A 23,240-nucleotide genomic window follows, 5' to 3' on the forward strand; every position below is an offset into this window, starting at 1 on the left:
ACAGGAGCAAATCCATGAGGCATCAGCATACAGGAGCAAAGCCTTATCTTGGCTCTTCTCTTCAGAAGCTTCCACCCATGACCTACAGACTCCTTCCCTCTGTGCCAGATGTGGAGAATAACATCACAGTGAGGGAATATGTAAAGGAGGAGGCCAGATGTGAAAGACAGAGGACAGGGCAGAGATGGAGTGTGCCCTCCAAAGAAAGACACCCACCCCCACTGCCTTGCTTTGAGCTAGTTACTCCAACTAGGCTCCATATGCTGTCCTTCCCACCACCTCTTCAGTGTCACCAGATGGGAACCTTCGAGACAGGAGCATCTGGGAGACAACTCAGATCCAGACTATAGCACTGCCCTTTATACTTTGTTTGCCAGCACTGTGATTGTTCATTTCTTTCCTTGGATTCCCATAAATGTCAAAAAGCCTTCCATTTTATCTGAAGTTAGTAATTCTTAGTGAGAATTTCATTTATCTGGAGCTGTATGAGTTTCTTTATTTTTCAAGATTAGTTTTGTTAGACCAGAATTATTGGTAAATGGATTTTCTTTTGGCATCAGGAATATGCTATCCAACTGTCATATAATTTCCATGACTTCCAATAGGCAGTCAGGTGGTTTTGTGTGTTCTGTGTTGGGTTGTACTCAACACTGAAAACAAACTCAAGGCTCTGTGCATTCTATTCAAGCACTCTACTGCTGAGGTTCATCCCTGGCAGAAAGGCAGTTTTGAATCTTACTAAGCATCTCACATACATTTTTGGCTCAACGCTCATATGATTCTCACGTTTGCCTCTCGACAGGTTGACTATTGTACGTATAATATACAAATCTCTGACTTTTTCCTATTCTGATCTTCTTGCACTTCTTAGATAGGAATATTAATGCTGTTTGTAAAACTACAGAAGTTTTCAGCCATTGTTTCTTCCTGTCTATTTCTCTCCTCTTCTTGTGAGACTTCTCAGAGGGTCTTTATTTATCCTCCCCTCGTCCTAGGCATGGACCGTGTGTTCCTGTTTCTTTATATGCCTCATGATACTTTTACTAAAGACTGACATCTTAAGGAACACCATACAACAAATCTGGAAGTAAAATTTCTCCCCACTCCCTGAATGTTCTAGACTTTATTGTTGCTGTGTTGATTTATTTATTTGTTTGTTTAGTGTATTTCCTAGACTAATTCTCTGAACTCTGTGACCACCAGGTGGTAGTGATGCAGGCTTTTAATCCTAGCACTCAGGAGGCAGAGGCAGGAGGAATTCTGTGAGTTTGAGGCTAGTCTGGTCTCCAGAGCGAGTTCCAGGACAGGCTCCAAAGCTACAGAGAAACCCTGTCTCAGAAAACTAGAAGGAAGAAGAAGAAGAAGAAGAAGAAGAAGAAGAAGAAGAAGAAGAAGAAGAAGAAGAAGAAGAAGAAGAAGAAGAAGAAAAGGAAGAAGAGGAGGAGGAAGGGAGGAGGAGGAAGAGGAAGAGGAAGAGGAAGGGGAAGCAGCAGCAGCTGCAGTGTTAGGCCATGGACTGTCTTCAACAAATGCTCCAAAAATAAAGCCTTTCTCAGTGAACAATGTCTGAGTCATATAACAAACCTTGTCCCTGTAAATGGCACTTTCTGGCTATCTTCCAGTTATCTGGGAATGGGGCTTCTTGAATGACTCCAATCCCGGCGCATCCTCCAGTGTCTGTTAAGTTGCCATTTTACACAGATCTGCTTGAGATGACTTTGAAGCCATCTGCTATCTAAGGGACTTTAGAATTTGGCATCAGTGGACAGACAGGACACGTTATAAACCTCACAAATATTTTGGCTATTATTGGCAGAGTACTTGTTTGATTAAATGCTCCTGGGGCGGTGGGGGCTGCAAACTTCTTGTTAATTTTCAGAATTCTGAAATCATTGTTTGGCAATTGTGTCCAGTGTTTCAGTTGCTTTTTTGAAAGTGACTTTTAGAGCTCCTGGACTCATTATTCTTGAAACATAGCAGTATCTTTAATTATTAAACAAGAAAGAGAGAAAGAAATGTCTCAGCATACATCAGCAATGGAATGTAGCTGGTTATTTTTACTCTTTGTTCTTTGGGAGGCCCTGCCACACAACTCCCAAATAAATATACAGAGACTTATTCTTACTTATGAATGCCCGGCCTTAGCTGGGCTTATTTCTAGCCAGCTTTTCTTAACTTTATTATCCTGTCTACTTTTTGCCTCTGGAACTTTCTCTGTTCTATATGTCTTTCTTTATTTCTGTTGCTGGCACTGTGGCTGGGTGGCTGGCCCCTAGTGTCCTCCTCTCCTCCTTTTTTCATTCCTCCCTTTACTTCTATTTATTCTCTCTGCCTGCCAGCCCCACCTATCCTTTCTCCTGCCTAACTATTGGCCATTGGGCTCTTTATTAGACCAATCAGGTGTTTTAGACATGCACAGTAACACAGATTTATAAAATTAAACAAATGCAACATAAAAGAATACAACACATCTTTGCATCATTAAACAAATATTCCACAGCATAAATGAATGAAACACAACTTCAACTAATATTCCACAAAAGTGGAAAGTCTAAATACATCATGGTATATCTCATGTCATAGCAACTGCTACCAACAGAGAAGTAAAAGTAGAGTGTGTGATAACATGTGAGTGGAAGATGAAAAACCACTTTATATAATAATATGTAATAGATGTGATGTATGCAAACAAAATTAACTCATTTATTTAAGAAAATAATGATTTGCTCTTGAGAATGGGTTGGCTTAGAAGAAAAAAAAGATTGTCCTTTATGCCAAATACTACTAGTAAAGAAAAGGTGATTTAAAAAAAAAAAAAAAAAAATGGTTCTTTTTGTGTATTATGTTTGTGTTTTCCTGAGTTTTCTAAATCTACTATATGTTTCTTTTATAATGATGATAGTTACTTAAGAATATTTGTGCCACACTGAAGCACTACTTGATCTAAAATTTCTCAAATAGGCCCCATTTAATTTTGAAAAACTTCTTTCAAAGCATTCACTTCCTGTTCCCTTTTCTTCCAAGCACTTTATCAAAGACTATTGGGGGCCAGCCCCTCAATAGCCCTCTCACAGGGTCCATGGAAGAAATCTACAACTAGCTGATATTCTAATCTTTGATGATATTAAATGAATCTACATACACAAAACTTTTTAGTTCATTCACTTTATTCTTCTGAGTCAGTTCTCTCTCTACATGGCTTCTATTCTGTTTTCTTACTTAGCTCTTTTCTTGCCTGATTCTCTCTACCTCTTTCTGCTGTTTCCTCTAAGTGCTATCTTAATTCCTTCATCTTAGTTCTGCCCCATCTTGGTCTTTCTCATCTCATTCTTACCCACCTACTTCTTCCTCATCTGGCTCTTCCTCATCATCCTTCTCATCCTCCAATCTAATTCTCCTCCAATCTAGTTCTCTGTCCCTTCTCCTCCTGTCCTCTCTTAACTCCAAGTTCTTTTTCATCTCCATCCCCATCTTCATCTTCATTTCTCTCCATCTTGGTTCCTTCCTGTTCCTCTCCTGGAACCGGTCTATCCCCTTGCAAGCTCTGTGTGTCCCTAAAAATAAAACTGCCTCTATTTTTCTATGTTGCCATTTACTGGCAGGGCAGGGTAACTCCTCTCAGAGCTAGAAAGCCTGCCTCCTAGCTACACTGCACCTGGTATCCAAAAACCCTTTTGTTCTGAGTCAATTGCTCTGGAATGCCACTTGGGCTGTGAGAGAAAGGAGGATCTGAGCTTCATTTGCACAAGAAACAAAGCTATGCACCTAACTTCTGCCTGTCTCCTAGGCCTAGGGAACAGGCAGTGTCTCCTTAAGAGTGTTTACCTTAATTCAGATCAGTGGTTAGTCTGAAAAGCTTATTCTGTCTGCCATTTTGGTCTAGAATGCTTGAGAAGTATTTCAGATAAATACATAGTTAGTATGAGAGCACACATGAAATTCATAGCAGAAAACAGCTGATATATTAAAAGCCAAATAACACCAAATACACCCTGAGATTTGGGTTCGTCTGGAAGAATTCCTTGATTCTTCCAGGTATAGCTTTACCATATACAACTGAATTTCTACTTCATATTCCTGTGGCTCATAGAAGCACTTGGTTGCAACACATATCTATATTTTGCCATCAAATATTTTGAATGGTGGAACACTTCAATTCAGGAACCCCTTTGAAAATCTCATAAAAACCATGTGTCCTCTCTCCAGTGAAAATGTATATGTGCACATTATTTTCTTCATTGTGAAGCATTCTGTTAAATTAATTGTTCAGGGCAAGTACTGCAAACTATATTTTCATCAATATGAAGGCATGTGGAAGAGGTACAGAGATCTGGAGACCTTGGGTCTTTATACATATATGTGTGTATGTATGTATGTGTGTATATATGTGCATGTGTGTGTGTGTGTGTGTGTGTGTGTGTGTGTGTGTAAATTTTATATATGCTTACCTATATGCAAAAGAGAAAGAGAGGGTCCTAGAAGGGGAAGGGGGTGACTTGCCCAAGACTGTCCTGTAAGATGATAAAAAACATGGGCTATATCCAAGAGTCCAAGCTTTTAGATCAAGGTTCTTCCCTCAAGTTACCTGGGACCATAAAACAAATGACAGTACACGATAGATCTTCTGTGACTCTTAGAGAAAGACAAGCTCTCCTTGCCATGACTTTTTTCTCTGGTCTTGGCATTCACACTTGATTCCAGGCATCTTTGGAACATAGGAAGATAGTGTGGAACCTGGCCTAGCACCTAGCAGGCACTTGTCAGATTTGTGACCACAGTGTTCCCAACCAGATAAGAGATACCAAAGAGTCACAGGGAAACCCCAAGAGAGATTAGGGAATCAGTCTGTAAGAGAGCACTTTGTTACAACACAGTCCTGGGGCAACTAGATACAGAGTGATGTATAAACACTTTCCAAGAGAAGAGGTTGGAGAATTTGGTGTGAGTATGAGTAAAGACAGGGTTATAAAAGCTACAACTTTGAAGAAAGGGGAGGAAATGGGTGCCAGATAGGCAGTGAGGAAAGCAAGAGCACAGAGGTTAGGGGTCTAACAGGAGATTTGAACTGTGTCCTCACACAGTTCCTGCTTACATGTCCCTATCCTGGTGCCAATCCGGAAACTAACCATGCTCCTGTCTTTGACTTTCCACAGCTCCCCTTTGCAGAAGGCCTGTATCACTTTTATCACAATGGCCTTGCAAAGGCCAAAAGAAGACGCAGCCTACCCCACAAGCAGCAGCTGGAGAGAGACCCCAGGGTGAGTTCTGTCCAGAAACCTGAATCTTGATCTCTACTGCCACACCAGAACTCACCTGGTAGATACAGAGGGCAGACAGGAGATGTTGAAATGCTGGGATTTTATATACTTTGATATATGAAATGGATCATTGAAAGACATCATAGACTCCCTGCTCCCGTTTAGTGCTTAGTAAATAACCCTAGGCCACATGGACAGGGATGGGGTGGGGTGGGGGTGGGGGTGGGGTTCTCGAGTGCTTCATTGCCTTTTTTAATTATTGCGTGAAGATTGCAGATTGCCTGGAAGCATGCTTTGGCCTGTGGTGAATGGAAAGACACACAGTGGTTTAGTGAGTTGTTTATGGAAGGTTTCTACTGGCAAGTTCATGCTTTGAAAAGGTTTCTGTGTTTCATATTATGAATGGAACAATATGGAGACCAGTAGATGATGATCAGCTCTCCTGAGTGGGTGTCTCAGTATTCACACATGGCTGCAGCCACAGACCTCAGTCAGTCTTCATCCCCTGTATCTTCTTCTACTGACCCATCTGCTCCTCACTCCTCAGCTGTTTTCTTTTTAAATTTTTTTAATTAAAATATAGTCATAACATTTCCCCCTTCCTTTTCCTGCCTTCAATCTACCCCTCCCCTTTGCTCCTTCTCAAACTTATGACCTTTTTTGAATTACTGCTATATTTTTATTTGTACAAATACGACGTGCTGAGTCCACTTAGTGCCATATATATATATATATATATATATATATATATATATATATATATATATATATATATATATATATACATAATTTTACAGATGGCCACTTGGTGTTGGATAACCTGTTATAGATTTCTGGAAAAGATTGATTCTCCCTCCATCAGTAGTCCTTAGCTGCCTGTAGGTCTATGTCTAGAGGTTCAACCCCATGAACCTCCATGCTAGGATGTTTATTGGTGTTGTCTTTGTTCTGGTCTTGCTTAGGCAACCCTATTGTTAAGGTTTCTTAGGTACATCTTCCATGTCATTTCTAGGAGATACAATCTCACAGAAGACTTCCTGGTCCCCTGGCTCTTACAATCTTCTTGCCCTCTTCTTCCTTGATGTTCCCTGAATCTTGAGTGTAGGATTGTACAGTAGATGTGTCCACTAGGGCGAGGCACCCCACAATCAATTGTTCTCCATGTTGTGACAGTTATATTTCCATCAGCTACAAAGAGAACTTGGCTGTCTTCTTAGTGCTCATGATCTCTATCTTTTACTACGAATTTTTATTTTACTCTTGAATTCTAGATTTTATTTTCAATTCCCTCGGACAGCTAAAATTCATTTTTCCAACCAAATGTGAGACCTTAGCCATGAGGAGTTCCTCTACAGTGTTCCTGTTCCTTCTCTTCAGAGCAGGAACCTTACCATCATGGCATTCTTCCTCCTCTAGTCTCCAATTACCTCATGTACCTATACACTCATCCCATTGGGGATATTCTGGTTTCTCTTAGCCAAGTTCTAAGAGGCAAAGTACCACCAAGGTCAAGTTTATGTCTATGCTTTGAAGGCAGTGCAACCTCTTTCATATGAATCTTGAGGAATAGACAGTAAGTGGGTAAGATGTTTGAGTTAGAGATTTGTACAAGATCCCTTTTTAGTAAGTAGACCTGGGAATTTCTTTTTCTAAAACTGATGAATATTCCGTGAGTTTTAATTAGGGCTTTAATTAGAAAGTAAAGGCTCCCAAGCAAGCTACCAGATGACAGGCCATAGGCAATTTTGTTTTACTCCTTAACACAGGTCTTCCCACATGGCCTGGGAGGAATTTTGATTCTGAGAAGGCATTTTATCATTGCTTTTGCAATAAAGGCCAAATGTCTAATGCTGAGTCTGTTGTGTAAGTCATCACCATGACCCAAATGAAGAGCTCTCTTTCATAGCCTTGTCCTTGTCCCTACTAGCTAATTGCCCGAGGACACCTTTGGGCACCGTTGAAAGGGGTCTTATTAATATCATTTTTTAATCCAATGTGAGTACCACAGTGTAACTAGAGTTTTCCTGCCTGGCCCACGGTCAAGGCAAATCTCTCTCACCCGCCAGTCCCACAGCCACTTAGACCCAACCAAGTAAACACAGAGACTTATATTGCTTACAAACTGTATGGCCATGGCAGGCTTCTTGCTAACTGTTCTTACAGCTTAAATTAATCCATTTCTATAAATCTATACCTTGCCACGTGGCTTGTGGCTTACCGGTACTTTACATCTTCCTTGTCCTGATGGCGGCTGGCAGTGTCTCTCCCTCAGCCTTCCACTTCCCAGAATTCTTCTCCTTGTCCCACCTATACTTCCTGCCTAGCCAATGGCCAATCAGTGATTTATTTACTGACCAATCAGCAACACACTTGACATACAGACCATCCCACAGCACCACAGGGCAAGGACCACCCAGGTACACTATGATATTGGTTCTCCCTCATGCCAACCATGCCCCAGCTTACCTGGGATGGGCAATCAGTTTCATTTTACTTATATAATGCTATAGAAGCCCTGTTATTGCTCTCCCACATACTCAAAAATACATAAAAGGAATGAGGCAAAAACAGAGAGATACTTTTAAGCCCAGGGAGGCTAAAAGGATAATTGAAGAACAGGTTATCTAAAAGGCTATTGTTTGGATCAGGGAGACTATGTGAGGCCACTAAGCTGAGATTATTTCACTGAAAATGATCCCTGGCATGGTGATTCTTGGTGTCCTGTGATGTTTACAAAAGGGTAGATAATGAGATGGGTTAGTAATAAGGGAGTTCACATCTTGGTAATTCTGGTCATTCATCTTTCTTCTCAAAATCTTACCCATTATCATACAGAGGCATCTGTTCCCTTCTGTCATGCATTTTAAGTGTCCTAGTAGTCAACTGCCTGGACCTAGTAGAAGTAAACATCTGCCCTGCCCATAAAGGCCCACAGAAGTCATCAGGGAACTTAGTCAAGATTAAATAGCCTGAATGTTGTCAATAATAAATTCATTTTAAGAGAATAAATAGAGCATGAAGTTCTCATACATCTTTAACCAAATAAAAGTTACTTTGTTGTTGTTGTTATTTGAAAAAGGAAAGTCTACTTACAACTAACTGCTTCATTTCAAAATGTTACATTAAGGCTTCAATCTTTTCTGTGTAATATTCTTATGGTCATATAATGCTAGACATCTGCAGAGGTCAGAATTGGCAGGCACTATTCTGAACAATGATATGGAAGCCCCAGGGAAATAAACCTTTCCACCCTGAGTTGTTTTGGTCATGATGTTTTTATCCCAGCAACAGTAACCCTAACTAAGACAAGGTTTCTAAGCATATACCAACAAATTGCAAAATGAAAGTAAATAAAAGTAGAGAAATAAAAGGGGAATGGTTGGGGAACCTGAAGAATAGTTGATATAGGCTTTCATCTCTTGCATAAATGTTGCTAATTGTGATTCATAAGCCAGAATTTAATAGTAAGTTGTTTCTTCCTTCTCTGAAAATGTCTTCTAGACCATAGCCTCTCAAATTGTGTGCTGCAACCAACATGGGCTTATATAAATAAATACTGGAATTGTAAAATAATTGGCAACTGAAAAGGTTTCTGACCATATGACAGGGAATGAACAATGAATCCAAGGTATTTCAGGCAGCCTATGCCCATTTTATGCCACATAATTTCACTACAGCCTGGCTCTGACATACATCAACACTTTGTCACACAGAATGCAATGCCAACCAATACTGCCTGACACACTGTCTTAGTTATTTTTCTATTGTTGTGATCAAACACCATTACCAAGGCAACTTATAAAAGAAAGAGTTTAATTGACTTATAGTTTCAGAGGGTTAGAGTCCAAGATGGCTTAGTGAAGAAGGAACAACAGAGATCTCACATCTTGGTCTACAGCCATGAGGCAGAGATAAAGAAAGAGCAAGAGTCTTTCAAAACCTCAAAGCTAGCTAGCCCCCAGTGTCACACTTCCTAAAACATGGTCATACCTCCTAATCCTTCCCAAACAGTTCTACCAACTGGAGACCAAGCATTAAAATATATAAGCCTGTGGAGTCTAATTTCATTCAAATCACCACACATTTCAGCTCAAATTCAAGCACATTTCATCTCATGAATTACAGTGTTTTACTGTACACAAAGTTTTCTTCTCATACAGAAGTATAATGGTTTAATGATGGAAAACAAAGATTTTCAGTATTTTCCTACCAGCATTCCTCAGCATGTATCAAATTAGTATATCATTAGATCGTATTGCATTATAATGTTTGACTTTAAAAATTGCTGTTTGAGCTGATGACTTGAGTTTCAAAAACAAATCATTGAATTAATTTTGGCTGGGGCAGAATTTCCAACAATTTCTATAATAGCCCAAAACACCACTTTTGTATTGCATGTTTATGAAATGAGGCCAATTATAAAATAAAAGCATCCATCAACTCTGAGGAACATTAAAAAATATTTAATCAAATATTTAGCCAAGATGTAATACTTTAAGCAGAAACAAATATATCTCAGTATGCAAATATTTATCTCAATATGCAAATTTGCCCTCATCTTTACTAAATGCTAAAATTATAGATGTACCAGAAAAACTATCTTAAAATAAATATTTTATGATTTGTTATCATTAAGTGTTTGCTTTGTGTAGCTATTTATATTTCTTGATACTCAGGCTCTTGTAAAAAGAAATATTGAATATAAAGTGGTCATGTGTTGAAAATGTTAAGAAGTCCCATCCTATACCAACCAATCCCAACTATGCATGTCGCCTCAGCATCATCCTTCCTGGCCCCTTTACTCACTGTCTGTGACCTATAAAAGGTAATATAAAGCCCAATGAACCACATGCGTGCAAAAGATAGGCCGAGCTACTACAAGTTCTCGGGGTTGCATTCAGCCAGGCAGCTTTTTGGCCTAAGAAACCAGGATCCGTTACCAACCCAAGAAATACACAAAAGAAAGACAGGCAGCTGATAAAGAGAAAGGTGGATGAGTGCAGCAGGTTTCTGTTTTGGTTTGGTTTAGCTTTAGGATAGAAACGTCAACAGTGTCCACTCCACTTAATGTTAGTGGAAGCTGGATAAAAAATGCTAAAGGGGATCTAAAGTGCTACCTTTAATACACCCATCAATATGCAGACATGTATATTATTTCAAAAATCTTCTTTTTTCCAGCTTTTGCTCTGTCAAAATATTGGCATACTATTGAGTAGCGTGACTTAAGCTTGTGTGTTGTTTTTTTCTGCCATGGCTTTATGCAGTGTGCATCTGAATATACAGTAGACCTTCAACAAGTGATGGCTGAATGACTGAATGATTACCAACTCTCAGCTTTAAATCATGAAATAGTATCGCTTTTCTCTACTTGTTTTTTATCATTGTTATAAAATACATATCTAGGTAATGAAAGCATAGTCCTCTGTCTAGTATGCCTTTTGATGCATTCATGATCACAGGTAAAGGAGAGCAGTTGCTATTTCATTTCTTCCAAGCTTACTCTTAACGACTCACATGATGAACCATTTTTTATTTTCTAGAATATCATATATTTTTTTTCCTAAGCATATTGATACTCATGGTACAACCATAGACTTAAGCATCTGGAAAGTTTAGGCAGTGAACAGGATTTGAAGATATGATAAATCAAAATCTGGGATGAAACAATAAAAATAAAAATACATTTTCAATACCATGCTTAAAAAAATTCTCTGCCATCTTAAACCTCTCTGAGATTTGTCTAACTTGTTCAGAGCAGCATCAGAAAAATCTCAAAGTCAACCAAATTGTGGTCTCCAGTCAACATATCAAAGCCCCATAAATTCTGCAAGACCTCGAAAAGCTATTGGAGAACAGACTTATTTAAGATGATGCTTGTTTCACAGTTCTCTCTCATCTAGCTTGTACATAGATTTTTTAAAAAAATATAGCTGAAACGCATGAGGAACTCACACTGCTTTATGAGCAATAGACACTCACCAAATGGAAGCTGAGTGGCTTGATAAAGAAACAATCTGTGCTTTATTTATTGAAAGAAGTCATATTTGCCTTAAGATTATATTTTATATAATCTTTTTATTTTCTAAGCAATCTACTAGATCATACAAGTATCCCCCAAAACTCATTTTTAAACTTGTTTCAGTTTTATACTTCAGAAACTTCTAGAAAGGACTAGAAATGGAGCACAGCATTAGAGCACTTAGCCTAATATATGAAGCCTTGGGCTGGATCTTCAGAAAAAGAGAGGAAGAGAGTAGGGGAAAGTAGGGGAGAGGAGAGGAGAGGAGAGGAGAGGAGAGGAGAGGAGAGGAGAGGAGAGGAGAGGAGAGGAGAGGAGAGAGGAGAGGAGAGGTCTGCCAGTCCACTGAAAACATCCCATATCCCAAGAAATGGATAGCGCAATTTCCTAGATTCTTCCTCTTCCATGTCTTGCATTCAGTCACATGATCTGAGCCATTTTTTTTAGAACAATCTGGTTTTGAACATGTTTGTGAAGTTTTTCTGGTACTCTAGTAATGCATGAAAGTTTGTTTCAGTTGATAATAGAATCACTTCAAACTTTCACAGCCTTATCGCAAAGCAAGAGAGAATTTTCCTATTCTTTGAAACAAGCTAGCCAGGCGATCATGGCACACATCTTTAATCCCAGCACTAGGGAGGCAGAAACAGGTGGATCTCTGTGAGTTCGAGGCCAGCCTGGTCTACAGAGTGAGTTCCAGGACAGGCTCCAAAACTGCAGAGAAACTCTGTCTCGAAAAAACAGAAAAAGAAGAGAAAAGAAAAGAAAAAAAAGAAAGAAGCTAGACATGATTCATGTGACTTGCTTGTAAAAGTCTGAGCTAATGAGTAGACCAGACTTTCTTTGTTCATGTGATTTAAACAATAGGATAATTGATATTGTTTTTAAAGATAGGTTTATCGTCACAATTGACAGTTGGGTGAAAGACGAAAATTGAGAATGTCTTGTAATTGCTGCAAGTTTTTTCCTGACTTGACACACTAATGCACTGATGACTAATTGAATGCAGTGATTTATTCATAATTAGTGAACATCTTACTCAGCTATGTGTAGACTCAGATCAGAAAAAATAAAAGCGAGCTATGAAGGAACCCAGGAAAATAACAGAGCCATGATATAGCAATTCTGCCATAGTTCACACACATCCTCTGGGGGAGAAAATGTTGTAATCTAGCAGTTCAAAGCAAGCTGACAAATGTGCCTCTTTCCCATGGGAGTTACATAAAATTTTGTCACAACTGCTAAGCTTTTAGCTCCCAATTCTTTTCAAATTCATCATCAGTTTTTTAAAATAAGGATAGATCATTGGTAAGTATTGTAGTCTAGCCACAATCAGTCCCTGGATTTATATTGATAAAATATTTCATTACTTGGATTAAAAATTGTAGAAAAGAGGAAACACCATTTCCTTCCACTTCATATGAAAATAATGCTACCAAAAACAGTCCCCTTTCCCACTTTTGTCCTGGCCAAACTCTCTTTCTGAGGATGCCTAACAAAATTTGAGGCCACTCTACTTACTATCATATAGAATGTGTGACAGTCTTTCAGTCTGGGCACTGAGTGAAAAGAGAACACGTAGAGTACAGAGTCTATTTCAAAGGATGTTTTCACAAATAGCCTATTTTCCCTCATAGTCTTGCCTCTAAAATGGTGAGGTTTCCTAGCTTGAGATTCTGCTCAAAGAAACATTTAGGAACTGCACCCTCTGTCTTCTGAATATCTTCTTTTTTTTAATTCTTCTCTTATACATACATCCCAACAGCAATTTCCCTGCCCTCCACTCCCAGTTCACCCTCCACTTCTCCTCTCCCCAGATCCACGGCTCCTCCATTTCCCTTCACAAAACAGCAGGCCTTCCAGGGATATCAACTGAACACAGCATAACAAAATGCAATAAGACTAGGCACAAACCCTCATATCAAGGCTGGGGGAGGTAACCCAGTGGGAGGAAAAGGTCCCAAGAGCAGACAAAAGAGTCAGAGACACCCCCACTCTCATGTAGGTGTCCCACAAAAGTCCCAAGCTAAACATTCATAGCATACATGCAGAGAACCCAGCACAGACCCATGCAGTCTTCAGTGATTACCGCTTCAGTTTCTGTGAACCCCAGTGAGCCCTGCTTAGTTGATTCTGTGGGCCATGTTCTTGTGGTGTCCTTGACCCCTCAGCTCCTATAATCCTTCTTCCCCTCTTCTGAGGGATTCCCTGAGCTCCATTTGGCTGTGAGTCTCTGCATCTGCTCCCATCAGCTATGGGAGGAAGCCAATCTGATGAAGATTGGACTAAGCACAATCTATGAGTATAGCAGAATATCATTAAGAATCGTTTCAAGACTTTTTTTTTTCTTCCTCGGTTCTATCCTAGGTCTTCAAGAACAATCTTCCTTGGTTCTATCCTAGGTCTCTGGGCTTTCTGGAACACCTTCTTTAGGGAAACGGGGAGCATAGGCTTGCCTGTATGTTTACTTGTTAAGAGACATAACTAGGGGCATGATAGGTTATAGATCACATTTTCACAAGTGCAAGAGTCCTACCAGCATTTGTATTTGTATGAAACCTCTATTCTAGAGGCTGTTGTCAACTGCTGTCTCTTCAAATTCCTATTTCCTTGTAACATCAATTGGAGCAAGAGTGGTTCGTGACTTAACAAAAGTTGTACGGCTTACAGAGGGCCTTAACTGCTACAGTGTTTCTCTGTTGAAGGTTCTTATGCCATAAATGAATTTCCCCTGCTCCTATGCACAAAGTATTAAGGAAAGGAAGAGTCCTAAGGAAACATGGATGAGCCTTTTGCCTTAAAGCTTTATAGTATTATTTTATTATTTAGACAAAATAGATTCTGAAAGGGTAAATGGCTTCTGGAGTCACATAGCCATAATTTATAGGGAAGCAAATAAAGTTCAGTACTCTTCCCAATAGTATGATGTATTTAATTAAAAAGCTAAGTGAATATGGGTATGGCTTCTGAGCTTGTAGTTCTTTAAAACAATGTTCTCATCACTAGTTGAACTTTAAATTAAAAGTAATATTAAAATATTAAGATATAAAATAGATTTCTATAATTTTTGTTAACTGAATAGGTTGAGCTTTGAAGAAATGGGGAAAGGAAGAGGGGACTGGTAAGGGCCAGGGCTTGTCTCACTCCACAGCTGGGTTATTCTGTACCCTAACATGGCCGGGAACTGAACAATGGGAAAATGAAGCAGGAAGTTGGCCTCAGTTCTCTAGTAGTTCTCACAGTTTCTGGATGAGAGATTATAGCATTTTAAGATAATACTTTAGATACAAAATATTTTCTGAATACAAACTGACTTCATCTGCTGTGGGGGCAATGGGACACGACCAGGTTCCAAACTTCCACACTTGTAGAATATTGTCTCAATATTTATGTCTAACTTCCCCCAAGGAATTTTTGAAGTTAATTTTAACCATGCATAATTTCCACTTTACATGCTTTAGAATTCAATCCTTGAGGTGTGATTTCTCGCTGAAAAAGTAAACAAAGATGGTATCTTCACTTGGAATTCCTAGAAACATATTCTGAGAAGTAGACTTATGTGTAGTTTTCTTGGGGAATGAGGCAGGTAGGGGTCAGCAGAGGGAGACACTGACCTTGGAATATGCTAGTAACAGGCTACCTCAGTCAATCCCACAGATTTGGAAGCAGCTATGTCCCTTCAGAGGGACACCAACTCGAGACAAGGAAGCAGGCCTGTGTGCTCCTGTGCTGACTGGATGATTGGTATTCCTTAAAGGGTCTTAGACGAATCACCTCCTACTGCCAAAGGCAATTTAGAGTCAAAGGCAAAATCCGGACCATCTTCAGCAACTGGGAATGTAGGATGGCTCTGGAAGTGACCCAGGAACACACCACAGTGCTCACCACAGCTGGCATGCCCAATTAGCTCAAATTATCTTCTGAAAAGGGAAAAAACTCACATTTGACTCATAAGAAATGTTGTGCAAGTGAGCCTGGGGTTCAGAAACACATGAAACACTCACCTTCCCTTTAGGAAACATGTTCAGATCCACTGCATGACTTCCTAGTCTGTCCCACTCCCATCTCATTATTTTCACATGTGACAGGTCAGAGGCGGCTAAGCGATGCCCTTAGGATGACCTAGGGTTGATGGCCCAGCTAGCACCACAAAGAAAGGTCTTTTACTCAGAGGTAGCATGCCTTCCAGAGTCCAGCCTTCCCTACTAAACCCAGCTCCTCACCTCACCCCCACCAGTCTCCTCCAGAGCTCACTTTAAACTCAGGGGAAAAGCCTGGATCTGTGGCTAATGACCTTGACCACATTTTGAGCCCAGATGCTGAAGCTGTGAGATCCAAGGGGAGCAGCTCCTGGCTTCGCCTCCCATCTGGCAGCCAAATTCATTTTCTAGACACCGTGTCAAGAGTCCAGCAGGTGTTTATAAGTGATGTATTTTCAGGGTGACTTGGCAGCATCCAGAGATGAACTTGATGAGGGGAATCAAAGGGAGATGCCTACATGTGTGCCCATATTGGTGGGAAAAGCTCTTCTGCCTAAATCCACTGGTTTTATTTTACAACAGGGAGCGACTTCCAGTCTCTCCTCTGGGCATTGCAGATGTGCCTGGCTTCCTGCCTCAGTGCTCTGCTATTGATACTATAATTAACTATTTGTGGGGAACTGGGGAGAAGTATTTACTACAGCTTAGGGAAGGCAGGGAAAAGCTGCCAGTGAGTAAGCCTGGTTATTTCCCTAGACGTGAGCACATTTTTAAATGATGGCTGCTATTCTTGCTGCTATCCATCATAAGGAAGGGGCAGGGACACTCTGGGGGATGCTGTGAGCAAACCCAGACAGCTCTCAGCAGCTGAAAGTTTCACTGGGAGGAATCTAAGGGTGTGTAACATAGAGCTTAAGCTAGCCTCAAACTCACTATGTGCCCCCAGCCTAGCCTCAAACTCTACCCTTCTGCCTCAGCTTCCCAAGTGCTAGGGATACAGGGGTGCATTAGTATCCTTGGGCCACATGCATCATCTTTCTAAATCACAAAACAGACATCCAGAGATGAGCTAGCCAACTTTTAGGATTACCCGAGGAAATGCATAAATGAATGTCAAGCAACTTTCTCCTGACTTGCCTTACCAAGTTCTCTCCCAGTCTGTCCCCAAGACACAAAAAGAAAGGTCTTCATAGGCAGAAAAACATCCCTATTAAATGCTCTAAAAGTGAGTATTTTGTGTGTGTTATTAAACTCTCCGTGCAATTCCTTTATCTGGGTGCTTGCTAACGAACCATGGACCCTACCTACATGCTGGGCACTGTTCTGGGTCCCGAGATACAACAGTGAATAAAATAAAGCCCTCCCCCCACAAAGCTTGAGTACTGATGAGGGTGAAAGAGAAAGGCATAAAACTCCATGACTGGTTGTTAAAAAAAAAAAAAAAAAAAAAGACAAAGTATTATAAGGATGAATAGAGCGGAGTGGGAGGAAGCGAGCACACCATGGGAGGGATGCTCCTAGTTTAGAAAAAGCATCTAGGGCTAGCTACCATGGTAAGGTTACATTCGAAATAGAATCGAAGAAAATAAGAGGAGATCCATGTGTGTATCTGGAGACAGAGGATCCAGGCAGAAGAACAAGCAAGAAGAAAAGACCTGGGGTCCAAAGACACATAGTATGTTCTAGAAGAGCAAGATGTGCTCTAGGAATGGTAGGAAGGCTGCAAAGAAAAGAGCCGAAGAGGAGAGAAGAGATGTGATCAGAGCGGTGACAGGGGCCAGATCTTGGGCAGTGCTAAACGGTCAGTTCAGGGACTCTGGAAGCTCAAGGGTGTCTCAGCCTGTGGGCAAAGAAAGGTTACAAAGTGGAGCAGAGGAAGAGAATCAAGGCAAACCAATTACAATGTTTTAGGAGAGAAAGGTAGGTAGCTTCAGCCATGTAGAAATGGTATAGTTGGTGAGAAACAGGCCAAACAGGCACGTTCTGTGGAGGGAGTCTTCAAGTTTTCTGATGCCTTTGTTGATGAGTTAGATAGGGAGAGAAAGAGAGCAGTGAGACTCCAAAGGTAGTGACCTGCTTTACCACAGAGTGGAAACAGTACTCAGTTGAGAAAGATGGGGACAGTAGCAAGTCCTAATGGGCAATGGGTAGGCAATGTGAATTTAGTGTTAAGCATATTAACATCCATCAAGTACATGAATAGAGAGGTAACATGAACAAATGGCCACAGGGATCTAGAAGAGAGGTCAAAGTTGAGGCATCCACTGGGATTCACTCACTTATTGGTAGAATTAGATGCCATGAGAGTAGCAGTTGAAATTACCTAAGAAATTTTAGTATTAGCCTAAAAAAGATGAATAAGAATGAGACCTAGAAAAATCACAAAATGTAGGGTCCCAGGGAAGGTGACTGGGGACCAGCAGAAGAGACAACAACATGGAAAACCATAGAATCAGAGGTTCAGAAGTCAAAGAAGAACAATCCAGTCAGTATTTCCTAATGCATCCATATTTGAAAGACTAAACTGACCTTTATTACAATTATTTATTATTGGAGATGTTGGTATTGTCTCACTTTTCACTCTTGTCTGTTTTTCAATCATCTCAGATGATACTAAAATCCATGGTGCATAGATAAACTTATGAAATAAAATAGGTGGCATGAGTTTTGCTGGACACTGCTATGACTGCTGGACAGTGGACAGTAAGACAAGGAGTCAAGTTTGACTGAGAAGGTTGAGGACCAAGCTCTTAGGATTTCAAGCCCAGGGTTGAGGAGATCGTCCAGTCAGTAAGTGTTTACTATGTGAGCATTCTGACCCATGGTGCATCCCTAGAACCCATGTGGGGGAAAAAAACTGAGAGTAGAATTCCTGGTTACAGTTTGAGTACTGGAGAGGTGAATACACAAGGATCCTTAAGTTTGCTGGACAGTCAGCCTGCTCTAATGGTGAGCCCCAGCCCAATGAAAGATTGTCTCAAAAAAACAAGGAAGATAATAAGTGAGAAATGACTCTTGAAGTTGTCCTGTGATTTTCACATACACACACACAAACACACACCTGCACATACATGTACACTTACATACAAAACACACAACAGAGAGAGAGAGAGAGAGAGAGAGAGAGAGAGAGAGAGAGAGAGAGAGAGAGAGAGAGAGAGAGAGGCGTGTGACTGCCCTCACACACAGAGAATTCAAGTTAGACAAAGAAATATCTCAGTAAGGAGACCTGCTTCCACAGTTACATGGTGAAGTTACCGAGAAAGAGCCTCTGTTTGATGTGGTTGGGGGAATTGACATCCCATGACTCCTTTTAGTTTTAAGAAACTGAAAAAGCCAAGAAAAAAAGATGAATGTTACTGGAAACCAACAGGAGAAAAGTGCTAACTTCCAGCTAAGGAAAATAAAAATCCAGCTTGTACTGATGGAATCCTCAACATATCTTCATGGATTTCAGGAAAACAAGGTTCTTAAAATAATTTCTTTGTTGAGATTCAAACCCCTAACTAGAACGTAACTTCTCACTGGAGTCATTGCTCCAAATGGAATGGATTTTAGTCAGTACTTACTTAGCTGAAGAGAACTGTAAATATTCCTCACTGGTGACATGAACAAGTATATAAAAGTCTATCTCACTACTAAATATTCCTAAAATAACATTTTGGGTGGCAAAGATAGACTTGGTTTTGTGGTTCCTCATAAAGGATTTTTTTTAAGTCTTCAGAGCTCCCATCCATTGTTTCTAAGTTGGTTTAGCCCATGACATTTTTGCAATCCTGTTTCCCATCTGTAAAAGGGCTTGATACTGTGAAGTCCCAGTCAGGGGAATATTTTTAAGTGAGTGAAATTGAATCTCTGCCATTCCCAGGCACATGCAAGTCTTGTGGGTTCAAAAAAAGGATAAGGGGATAAAGCCAGGCCTAGAAATGAGCAAACAGTAGCTAGACAATGATATTCACGTCTGAATAACAGCCCCACTGCCAGGGTTTATCTAATTGGTTTGCCATTATCTGTATTGAAAAGGTTGTATTTTCCATCTTCTCTATGGCAAGTATGTCTCATTTAGCAATTAAAAAAAAACATATTGCCTGAGAGAAAACAGGTAAGACAAAACAATTTTCCATTCCCTGAAAGAGAAGAACAACCCATCTCCAGGTATTAAAGAAATTCTTAACGGGTGTTAGTTGTAAGGACACCTCAGAGAATCCACATGAGAAAGCCCATTGAAAAATGGAAGCAGAGCAAAACAATTACAGCCTACTGTGAGGAAATAAACCCAAATAATTGTCTATTTGGGAGAAAAGGAGCACGAGGGAGCCTGACTCGAGGTTGTCCTGGGGTCTGATGCTACTTCTAACACCAGTTGGAATAGCTGTTGTTTCTTTAAACAAGTGCCACTAGCTCCCACCTTCAGTCCCATCTCTGTACTGTGAGGACCGTGGACCAGCAGGTCTCTAAACCTCCCCTTAGGTCTTTAAGGCTTTGATTCCACCAAAAGCCTGAAGCTTCTCCAACTGGTTGAACCCAAAGCTGGGGCAGAAACCCATATCGTCTCACAATCCTTCCTTTGCGTTTCTTTATGTCTCACTGAGGAATGCAGATTTTCCTCAAACTGATACTGAAATATGATTGGAAGACCTACCATGTATATGTTAGTACTCTTGTCTTTCAGAAGAGAATTTCAAACCTGAGGTTAGCAGAGCCCTGGACATTCATCTCTCCTCCCAGGGGAAACCTTAGATGGTGAGATGAAAGTTATTCATTTACTCAAATAAAATATCTGCTCGGCTGCACTTCACAAGTTGGGATTCAGTGTGAGATGTTATTTGGTATGGTTGGTGCATGGGAACGGGGTTTCCTCCACTGAAAACGAATGTTTGAAGACTAGTGAGGTTGCTTAGCAAGTGAAGGCACTTGCGGTCAGACCTGACACCTGCACTTGCTCCTTCATCTCTCCTCGGGGGAGGACAGAACCAACCCCCACTTTGCTTTGACCTCACCATGGCGCTGGCGCGCGCACACACACACACACACACACACACACACACACACACACACACACACACACACGTGCATGCACACAAAAAGTAAAAAATAAAAATATCATAGTCCCATGTCTGGAAATAACTGATTTTTAAATAAGCCCAATTCTCCACTCCAGTCAATCCTTGTCCAACAGGGATCAGAAACTAAATGCCAAGAAAGGCCAGAGAAATATTTCAAGTTGGGGTGGGCCACACGGAAGCAGAGATGAACCTCCAGCAAGGGGACACATGACGAAGTCATCTTCGGCCTCTTTAGAGGGACAGAACAGGGAGTAGAGGCTGCTGAATAGAAAATGCACACTGTCAGCAAAGAAGCGAAAGTCCACTTCCTCGGTGCTACCTCCCAAATCATAAGGCTGTGATTGACAGGTCTGCCAGCTTCTCAAGAAAATTCTAATAGTGTGGGATCTTTAATTAAAAAAAAAAGTTTATGTTGGAAATTAGCTGGAAGCAGTGGTATATAATAGGCGATCTGAGTACTTGGTACCCTGAGGCAGAGGAACTTGGATTTGAGACCAACCTGGGGTACATAGTGAGACCTTGTCTCAAAAAATCTCTCTCTCTCTCTCTCTCTCTCTCTCTCTCTCTCTCTCTCTCTCTCTCTCTCTCTCTCTCTCACACACACACACACACACACACACACACACAGAGTGTTACAGGTTATAGTTGAACTACACACACATACACAGTGTTACAAGTTACAGAAGAGCTATAAACAGGTTTTAAAAGGCCACAGAAGAAGTTCAAGGTGCTGTGGGATGTTCTGTATGTTAAATGTGTTGCTCTGATTGGTTAATAAATAAAACACTGAGCCGAGCAGTGGTGGCGCACGCCTTTAATCCCAGCACTCGGAAGGCAGAGCCAGGCAGATCTCTGTGAGTTCGAGGCCAGCCTGGGCTACCAAGTGAGTTCCAGGAAAGGCGCAAAGCTACACAGAGAAACCCTGTCTCGAAAAAAAAATAATAAAATAAATAAATAAATAAATAAATAAATAAATAAATAAATAAATAAATTATTAAAACACTGATTGGCCAGTAGCCAGGTAGGAAGTATAGGCAGGACAAGGAGAGAAGAGAATTTTGGGAACAGGAAGGCTGAGGCAGAGAGACACTGCCAGCTGCCATGATGAGAAGATGTTAAGATACCGGTAAGCCACAAGCCACATGGCAACTTATAGATTAATAGAAATGGGTTGATTTAAGATATAAGAACAGTTAGCAAGAAGCCTGCCACAGCCATACAGTTCGTAAGCAATATAAGTCTCTGTGTTTACTTGGTTGGGTCTGAGCAGCTGTGGGACTGGCGGGTGAGAGAGATTTGTCCTGACCGTGGGCCAGGCAAGACCAGGAAAACTGTAGCTACATCAAGGTATCCAGATTAGGAAAAGAACTGGTGGAGACTCAGCCACAGAGCCAAATCACAGCATCAAAGATTTTAATCACCAGGACTGAGCCAAGCTACAGAGACCTGATATAAGACTGAATTTAAATGGATAATAGGGTGGATGGACATCAGTTGAGTGGGCCCCATAAACAGTGGGAACAAAACTGAGTTGAGCCCAAGGACAGTCACATATCCTCTGTGGATCCTTTGACACACACATGGGTGGTCATATGGGGGACATGTTGGTGGGGGCCATCAACCTCCCAGTGAAGTGCCTTCTCTTTATGGGTGAGGATGTGAGGGTCTGATGTGTTTGATAAGTTCTCAGGCCTCGTTTTTCTGATATAGCTTTAATATGTTCGTGAGCTCAGATGATCCCAATCAACTTTGATAAGTTTATAGGGAGGCACCCGTTCATCTTAGGAATTATTCATGTTTACTTCCAGTCTGGGACTCATGGGTGGTGATGGACAGGGGGTGTAGGGTATATTCACAACAATGTGCAGAGTCACTCTGTCTCTGTGTTTGTATTCAAAATGGAGTTAAATATTCTTTGGAAAATGGAGGCAAGGCAGGACCTGAAAACCACTTTTACACATGTAGGTTGCAGCCTGATAGCAACACATGAACATTGTGTTTAGAAAAGTTGATATAGTCACACACATACTGAGAGAGAGTCTCATATACCAACATATTAACATATCAACTGTGTGATATGCAATGTGTGATCTGATAATTAATGTCAGTAATTAAAATCAGAATGAAAAAAACCTATACTTACTCACAGTTAGCTATGCAGAGAAATTGAAGCTACTTTGCAAATTGGAGCCAATAAAACCATGTAACTTGTTATGTAATAAATCTGTACATTACAGAAAGACTAAGATGTCCATCTATGTTTCTTACACAACATGCTCATGACATTAAGCTATCGGGAGAAAAAAATCTGATGATAAACCTATAAACCACTATTTTGCAAACCCCACTCTTAACTTTCCAAGGCCCTGTGGACCAATATCCGCTAAGATATCTTATCACTAATCTGGGACTTCATCATTTGCTAAGATGGTCCACACAGAAACCTCTTCTCTAAAAAAAAAAAAAAACTTGCTAGGCCTTTAATCCCAGCACTTGGGAGGCAGAGGTAGCTGGATCTCTGTGAGTTCAAGGTCAACCTGATTGATCTACAGAGTGAGTTCCAGGACAGCCAGGACTGTTTTACAGAGAAACCCTGTCTAAAAAAAAAAAAAATCAACTTTCAAATATATCCAAGTGTAATAAAGCATTCCTATAATTACAGAACCAAGAAAGTGCAGACAGGAGGATGACAAGTTTAAGGTCAGCCTGGGCTACATAGTGAGTCATAGAACACAAATAAATCAAGCTGGTACTCACCTGGAAGCTTCATTGCTACCGGCTAGCTTTCACGGTACTGGAAGGTGCATGCTTAAAGAGGAAAAAAGTAATCCTGAATCTTAACCAGAGGTTAAGTCTATAAGTTAAAATATTGACTAGCCTTGGCAAGACATGACTACTGGTGCAGTAACTGTATAAA

At 40.6% G+C, this 23,240-nt stretch overlaps 1 protein-coding gene and 1 long non-coding RNA gene across 3 annotated transcripts in view; one reads left to right on the forward strand and one right to left on the reverse strand.

Annotated features, from left to right (window-relative positions):
* LOC131908582 (uncharacterized) overlaps positions 1-7,633 on the reverse strand; it is a 43,708-nt gene extending 36,075 nt beyond the window's left edge. Inside the window, exon 1 of the long non-coding RNA XR_009378629.1 lies at positions 7,477-7,633. This is a non-coding gene — a long non-coding RNA (uncharacterized LOC131908582). The remainder of the gene's footprint in view (positions 1-7,476) is intronic.
* Positions 1-23,240, forward strand: part of Pcsk2 (proprotein convertase subtilisin/kexin type 2) — a 245,033-nt gene that overhangs the window by 27,284 nt on the left and 194,509 nt on the right. The window contains exon 2 of one of the 2 annotated variants that reach the window (XM_059259622.1): positions 5,154-5,258. The exons of the other annotated variant lie outside the window; for it this stretch is intronic. Within the exon in view, the coding sequence (XP_059115605.1) occupies positions 5,154-5,258 (105 nt within the window). The remainder of the gene's footprint in view (positions 1-5,153; positions 5,259-23,240) is intronic. 2 annotated transcript variants of the gene reach the window in all.

Source organism: Peromyscus eremicus, chromosome 4, assembly GCF_949786415.1.
Source record: "Peromyscus eremicus chromosome 4, PerEre_H2_v1, whole genome shotgun sequence".
Taxonomy (NCBI): Eukaryota; Metazoa; Chordata; class Mammalia; order Rodentia; family Cricetidae; genus Peromyscus; species Peromyscus eremicus.